The 8,394-nt window shown below is 40.0% G+C and overlaps 1 protein-coding gene across 1 annotated transcript in view; it reads left to right on the top strand.

Moving 5' to 3' along the window:
- Positions 1-8,394, top strand: part of dnah5l (dynein, axonemal, heavy chain 5 like) — a 63,363-nt gene that overhangs the window by 37,236 nt on the left and 17,733 nt on the right. Inside the window, exons 69-81 of the mRNA XM_028434110.1 lie at positions 1,032-1,190; positions 1,261-1,417; positions 1,886-2,031; positions 2,144-2,278; positions 2,352-2,453; positions 3,535-3,648; positions 3,950-4,117; positions 4,209-4,313; positions 5,223-5,336; positions 5,403-5,579; positions 5,837-6,025; positions 7,609-7,764; positions 7,838-8,020. Coding sequence (XP_028289911.1) covers positions 1,032-1,190; positions 1,261-1,417; positions 1,886-2,031; positions 2,144-2,278; positions 2,352-2,453; positions 3,535-3,648; positions 3,950-4,117; positions 4,209-4,313; positions 5,223-5,336; positions 5,403-5,579; positions 5,837-6,025; positions 7,609-7,764; positions 7,838-8,020 — 1,905 coding nt within the window. The remainder of the gene's footprint in view (positions 1-1,031; positions 1,191-1,260; positions 1,418-1,885; positions 2,032-2,143; positions 2,279-2,351; positions 2,454-3,534; positions 3,649-3,949; positions 4,118-4,208; positions 4,314-5,222; positions 5,337-5,402; positions 5,580-5,836; positions 6,026-7,608; positions 7,765-7,837; positions 8,021-8,394) is intronic.

Raw genomic sequence — 8,394 nt, 5'->3', positions numbered from 1 at the left:
TAAAACAGGAAGTGCTGATAGAGAGATGGTCGGCATGGAGTGATGTCATTTCCTGTCGGTAACAACCAACCACTGTCGTCACTGGTCATTAGGGTCTTCACCAGGGTGCTAATATGTGTTCCTGTTATTGTTATTGATAGGCTTTATTTACCAGTGATTAGTTCCTACTGCATTCCACCAGGTGGCAGCACCAGGAATATATATAAATATAAATATAGACATAAATATAAATATAGATGTATTCTCCCTAGTATAGATATGAGCTCTACTGATCAGTACAATGATAAACTGCCTGTGTATGCAGTACAGTGCTGTATATTTACTCTATATTTCTGGGGTTTAGTGCGTCCCACAGGACATAACAGACATGTTGTTTATTAACCTGTGATAAAATGACTTCCTCACTATAATATTCTGGGGTTTTGGGAAGAGAAAACACTGACTTTATGTATTTGTATATAATATTTCATTCACAAGGCATCTCATTGTGCTTTATATGATCAAAAAGTGCAAAAGAAAACATTCAACAGTTTAAAAATCATAAAAACATTTAAAATCATCAACAAACACATTACATCATTAACAACATGACCAAACATCTAAAACACTACACACACACTTCCTCAAACTGCGTAAGGTATTCTGATTCTGATTCTGATTCTGATTCTGATTCTGATTCTGATTCTGAACCTACGTAACACAAACATCTCCACAGATTGACCAGTAACCAAAATAAATAATAATCCCTCATTGGGATGGTTTCTGTATTCTGAAATAACGTAATAATGTAACAATATATGACACACAGCACTGTGGTGTGGTTACATCTGTATATTTATATTTTATATTTATTCCTGGTGGAATGCAATAAGAACTAATAAAACTGTTTAATTCAATAACCAGGAATAGTAAAGATAGTAACGACCAGTGCTGACAGTGGTTGGTTTACACCGACAGGAAGTGACGCCATGCCGACCATCCCTATGACGCTGTGTTTACTCGATGACCTTTGACCTCTGACCCTGTCCCAGTTCCCTGGTCTGATCTCTGGCTGCACCGTGGACTGGTTCCAGCGCTGGCCTCGTGACGCCCTCACCGCCGTGTCCGACCACTTCCTGTCTCAGTACAAAGACCTCCGCTGCTCAGACGACGTGAGGCGGAGCGTGGTGGTAACCATGGCGACCTTCCAGGTAGGCCCAGGTGTCGGATGTTTCTGTGACACCGGTGTGCTGAGTGACTGCGTGTCCCGTGTTATCTCAGGACCTGGTGGCAGAAAAGTGCGGCGAGTATTTCGAGCGGTTTCGACGTCAAACCTTTGTGACACCGAAGTCGTACCTGACCTTCATCGACAGCTACAAGGTCATCTACGCCGAGAAGGTGGCCCACGTGGGCATGCTGGCCCAGCGCATGCATACAGGTGCCTCTTCTCTTTCTCACGCCTAATGTGGGTGGGGCTTTTCTTGTTGTATTACCACCCCTGGCCCAATCAGTGTATGCATGCGTGCTGAACAAGTGGCGTGATTCGACACACACACACACGCACACACACACACACATTATCTCATTCTGTTTGATTTGGTTTCATTTAATTTAATTTTGTTCTATTTTATTCCTTTATTTTTGTTGTATTTGATTTGTATTTTTTTTATTGTGTTGTATTTTTGATTTTATCATGTTTAATTTTTCCCTATTTTATTTCTTTATCCTATAATATTTTTCTTTGTCTAATTTATTTAATTTTTTGCTTTTTTCTAATTGATCCTGTTTTATTTTGTCCTATTCTATTTCTTTATCCTATTTTATTTTACCCTAAAAAAAGGAAGAAGCGGATCAGAAAATGGATAATTTGTTTTATTTTTGTTCCATTTACTCATATTTTCTCCAGGTCTGTCTAAGCTGATGGAGGCGGAGCAGTCTGTGTCTCAGCTCGCTGACCACCTGGTTCTGAAGGAGAAGGAACTGGACGTGGCCTCACAGAAAGCTGATGAGGTTCTACAGGAAGTGACGTCCAAAGCTCAGGCTGCAGAGAAGGTGAAAACATCAAACTAACAAATAATGATGTTACACAATGTGAAGCACATCTCATATTAATATCGTCTCATATTCTCATATCTGTGACTGTGTGTGTGATGGGCGTGTCCAGGTGAAGCAGCAGGTTCAGAGGGTGAAGGACAAAGCTCAGCTCATCGTGGATGAGATTGAAGCTGATAAAACTGTAGCTGAGTCTAAACTAGAGGCAGCGAAACCAGCGCTACAGGCTGCAGAAGCTGCTCTGCAGGTGAAAGAGATCAATATGATTGATATGATTGATATCTTTACTGTAGCGTGTGTGTGTGTGTGTGTGTGTGTAGACCATAAAACCAGCAGACATTGCCACAGTGAGGAAACTGCAGAAACCTCCTCATCTCATCATGAGGATCATGGACGCTGTGCTGCTGCTGTTCCAGAGAAAGGTGAGAAAACACTACGGGGCGGAGTTAAACACCATCATCCAGTCAAACACCATCATCCAGTCAGACACCATCATACAGTCAAACACCATCATACAGTCAAACACCATCATACAGTCAAACACCATCATACAGTCAAACACCATCATACAGTCAGACACCATCATACAGTCAAACACCATCATACAGTCAGACACCATCATACAGTCAAACACCATCATACAGTCAAACACCATCATACAGTCAGACACCATCATACAGTCAGATATGATCATAAAGAAGGAAAGTTTAGCTCTGATTTCATGGCAGACACAAGGTTTAGAATTTAAATGAATTTGAAATCAAATGAAAGAATAAAAGTTTGAGTTTTTTTTACTTCCAAGAACAAGTTTTTTTTCAGGTTTTTCTTTATTCAGCTCACAGACATTTAGCTCTTTATCCACATGACAATACAATCAGCTATTATTATTATTATTATTATTATTATTATTATTATTATTATTATTTTTTTTTTTTTTTTTTTTTAATTACAATAATAACACATTTATATGTGTGTGTGTGTCTCCTATCTGTAATGTACACTATATTTATGGAATTTAATATCACTAAAAACTAATCAATTAACTTGAATACAAAACTTTATGATTTCAATCCCAATCCTGTTTTTACTATCATAGATGTTAGACAGCATTAGATATTATTAGACATTATTATATGTTATTAGATGTTATTAGACATTATTATATGTTATTAAATGTTATTATGTTATTAGACGTTATTAGACATTATTATATATTATTAAATGTTATTAGATGTTATTAGACATTATTATATGTTATTAGATGTTATTAGACATTATTATATGTTATTAAATGTTATTAGATGTTATTAGACATTATTATATGTTATTATATGTTATTAGATGTTATTAGACATTATTAGATGTTATTAAATGTTATTAGATGTTATTAGATGTTATTAGACATTGTTAGACATTATTATATGTTATTAAATGTTATTAGATGTTATTAGATCTCATCTGTGGTGGTTTTTAATCAGCTCATATCTAAACTCTATGTCTCAGATTGACACAGTGACCTCTGACCCTGAGAGACTCTGTCCGAGGCCTTCATGGACTGAAGCCATGAAACTGATGCAGAACTCATCCTTTCTCAGCATGCTGCTCAACTTTAGCAAGGTCACACACACACACACACACACACTAACACACACACACTATCAGACAAATTAACACACACACACACACACACACACACACACACACACACACACACACACACACACACACACACACACACACACACTATCAGACACATTAACACACACACACACACACACACACACACTAACACACATTAACACACACACACTAACAGACACATTAACACACACACACACACATTAAAACACACATGACTGGTGCCGTAGACCTCACCGTTCAGTCAGCTGACTGTGTGGTGTGTGCTGATTGGCTGCAGGACTCCATCACTGAGGAGGTGGTGGAGCTGCTCACCCCCTACCTGACCATGGACGACTTCAACTTGGAGTCAGCCAAGAGGACGTGTGGGAACGTAGCAGGACTGTGCTCCTGGACCCACGCCATGAAGGACTTCTACAGCATCAACAAGGAGGTCCTGCCCCTCAAGGTGTGTGTGTGTGTGTGTGTGTTAATGTGTGTGTGTGTGTGTGTGTGTGTGTGTGTGTGTGTTAATGTGTGTACTGTTCGTGTGTCCACAGGCTAACCTAGCTCTACAGGAAGCTCGTCTGATCGTTGCTCAGGCTGAACTCGCTAAAGCTCAGGAGCAGCTGGACGACAAACAGAGGGAGCTGGACGCAGTGCAGGTGAAGACACACACACATTGGCCTACTACTCGCTTTGTAGTCGCCTTCTACTCTTAAACATGTTCATAAATGATTACTTATCCCCTTAGCCCCCAAAGAATATCTGTAATATTACGTGAATATCTGTAAAAGTCATGTTTTTCTATTAGCTCTGTCTGCTAGCGTAGCATCTCTTCTTCACTGCACAGAATAACTGCATGCCAACCAAACACTGGGTTACCAGCACCCTCTGCTGGTCCAAACTAATATCTGGCGGCTGCAACTGAAGGAAAACCAACATTCTCTCTCAACATTTCCCCAATAATAATATAAATCTTAACATTCACACATTACTGAACTCAACTAAATATAATAAACATTATCTTTAAAGGGGGGTATCATGTTTTTTTCAGGAACATAGTACCATTCTGCAGCATACTCAAATAACTATGCTACCTAAAATTGTTTAGAAAATGCTGCAAATATAAAAAATAACAAATAAATTTCCCTCTGTGTTAACGCTGTTCATGACGCTTCGATTTGATCTCTGTCAGTCTGTCTGACACCCATGAACACGCCCCCTTCAAACACGCCCCCTTCAATCATGGAATATTGTAGAAAGTGTTTATTTGTACGGTTGCCGTACGGACAACCCCCAGAGATATTGGTATGTTTAGCAAAGTACACGTATGTAGCGTGACCTAAACTGGCCAATGAGGGGCACTGTGTATGGATAGAATATCTATTTATTGATATGGCTACTGTACGGATAGCCACCGCAAATATTGTATTATTAAAATGGATCAGTGTAAACTCACTACTGTACATTAGCGAGTGTGTGTGTGTGTGTGTGTGTCTGTGTCTGTGTCTGTGTGTGTGTGTGTGTGTGTGTGTGTGTGTGTGTGTGTGTGTGTGTGTGTGTGTGTGCAGGCTCTGTATGATGCTGCTATGAAGGAGAAACAGGACCTGGAGGATGACGCTCAGACCTGCAGGAGGAAAATGTCCAACGCTACGGCTCTGATTGACGGGCTGGGAGGAGAGAAGGTTAGTCTGTTCTTCCTCCTGTCTATGCTCCGCCCTCACCTCCTCCTCCTCCTCCTCCTCCTCCAGGTGCGTTGGACCGACAGCAGCGCTGGGTTCCAGACTCAGATCCAGAACCTGGTGGGAGACGTGCTGCTGGCGACTGGGTTCTTGTCGTACTCTGGACCGTTTAACCAGGAGTATCGCAGTCAGCTGATGGAGCTGTGGAAGAAGGAGATGGAGGAGAAACGCATCCCCTTCACTGCTGTGAGACGCTGCTTTACACCTTTTTCAACTTTAACTTTTTCAACAAATATTGTATCTTTTAAACTTTGAAAATACTTTTACATTTTCTTTATTTTTGTTTTTTACATTTCTTTTTAAAAATTTTACATTTTTTGCAGATTTTATATTTCTCAATACATTTAAAAAAAAAATATATATATATATATATAATTATTTCAGATTTGTACTGATGGAATATTTCTATGGATTTGTGAGTTCACGACATGTCTCTGCTGTAGAACCTGAATGTGATCAACCTCCTGGTGGACAACGCCACAGTGAGCGAGTGGAACCTTCAGGGTTTACCTAGCGACGACCTTTCAACTCAGAACGGCATCGTAGTGACCAAAGCAGCACGTTACCCTCTGCTCATAGACCCCCAGGGTCAGGGGAAAACCTGGATCAGGAACAGGGAGCGGGAGCTGCAGGTCTACACGCATGACTGCACACGCACACACACACAGACACTTGCACGCACGCACACACACAGACACACACAGACACATGCACGGACACACACGCACACACACAGACACACACAGACACACGCACGCACACACACAGACACATGCACGGACACACACGCACACACACAGACACACACAGACACACGCACGCACACACACAGACACATGCACGGACACACACGCACACACACGCACACATGCACGCACACACACGCACACACACACACGCACACACACCACGCACACACACACACGCACACACACCACGCACACACACACACACGCGCGCATTGCTTTTATTTTATAGGAGGTTCATTAATGCAGGAGAATTGTGACTATGCACAAATAATATCAATTTTATTTTATTTTATTTATTTTATTATTAAAACTAAACCCACGACTCTTCATTTTTTCACGGAGCCACTGTTAGAGAGGGCGTAACTATAGAAGGGATAGAAAATAAAACACTTGACTCAGACATCCCACTACCCCTGAACACCCTGGAAAGGTACAGGAAGTACTCTGGATACTCACTGTACAAACACCCAGTCCTTACATTCCATTTTATGAATTATTTGTAAGGACTACGATGTGTCAGCACAATGTGTGTTGGTGTAACGTCACCTACAGTATGAGGCTAAATGAAGCATTAGCATTAATAGATGTTCCTATCCAGCACACTAACTGAAATGTATCGGCTACAGAATCACTGTTACCATGGAGATTTCAGCTCCATGGTGAGATGATGATGATGGTTGGTCTGTGTTTCCCTCCATCATTACAGAACCATAAATACAAACAATGTTCTAAGCAAGCTATGACTACTTTTCATAGGATAATTAATAATGGAAACCTAATTAGTTTTGAGGAATTATGCCAGATTTATGAATTGGGTCAGGAAGACTTTTATCGTTATTTTTTTACCAAAGAAATTAAGAAGCTAAATATTCAAACATTATACAATTATTATTTAACGCATTTGCTTCAAAAAAACCTAAAGATATAATTGGAGAATTGGCTCCAAATAAGGAAGAATCTGTACATTAATACACATTCTCTGCTTTGGCAGGACTTTGGAATAATTGAATACGTTTCTTTGTCACAACAAATCAAAAGTCAAATTGAGTGTTTGACAGGTTTGGGGGGAGGAGTCTGTGGGCCATGTTCATATTTTCTGGTCCTGTCCACACCTGGAAACCTTCTGGAGAGAAGCTGAACACCTGATCACACTTAGACGTCCTTTAATATTATGTTACATTTTACAAAATAATAATAAATAAACTACCTAATTTTTCCACTAGCCTGTATGGCTTCATCTTAAGAAATTTACCATTCATAATTATAAAAAGTGCTTTTATTTTGAAGGGGATTTATTGCTGACTGTGAAGAAAGGGAACAAATAATAGTTCATTAATAAATATAATTATTCAAACAATCACTTTTATTTTGAAATAGCCTATTATTATTATCGTAATTTTTTCATGTTTATTTGCTTCATATTTGACGATAAAAATGTTATAATTTGAGTATTTTTTACTCCTCAGGTAACGTCTTTAAATCACAAGTATTTTCGCCCCCACCTGGAGGACAGTCTGTCCCTGGGGCGCCCCCTGCTGGTAGAGGACGTAGGAGAGGAGCTGGACCCGGTCCTGGACCACATCCTGGACAAGAACTACATCAAGTCTGGATCCACGTATAAGGTTAGCAAACATCTCCTTTAGCTTAGCACGTAGTAAAAGGGGCGGGGCTATGCTGTGTCTTTTCTTCATCCAGGTGAAAGTTGGCGATAAGGAGGTGGACGTGATGAAGGGTTTCACGCTCTACATCACCACTAAGCTCTCCAACCCAGCGTACAGCCCTGAGGTTAGCGCACGCACCGCCGTGGTGGACTTCACCGTGACGCAGCGAGGACTGGAGGACCAGCTGCTGGGACGGGTCATCCTGCTGGAGAAACAGGTTTCATTCTGTCACGAGAACGTTTCTTATTAAGATTCAGATACAAACATGTTTAGCTTTCACTTGAAAAAATAGAAATCAGTATTTCTGAATGATGTATTTTTGTGGCGACTTTTAAAACCCTGCTTCCAAACTCTAACCACTGATTGGACAAGTGAGATTTCTGAGTGTGAAAAGGCTTTTAACCTGGAAAATAAACATTTGCATGAAAAACTTAAAAAATTACTTCAAAAAACAGAAGATAAAAAATTTGTAACCCAAAAAACACTTAAATTATTGAGAAAAAACAGATTTTTATTTTTTTAAGTGGATGCAATACACGTCCATATTTTTGGACCCTCTATTTATGGCTTTTTGGCTAACTCTATGTTAGC

This window comes from Gouania willdenowi, chromosome 20 (assembly GCF_900634775.1).
Source record: "Gouania willdenowi chromosome 20, fGouWil2.1, whole genome shotgun sequence".
Classification (NCBI taxonomy): Eukaryota; Metazoa; Chordata; class Actinopteri; order Blenniiformes; family Gobiesocidae; genus Gouania; species Gouania willdenowi.
Note: the sequence above shows the minus strand (reverse complement) of the source record. Positions and strands in the feature narration are given on the sequence as shown.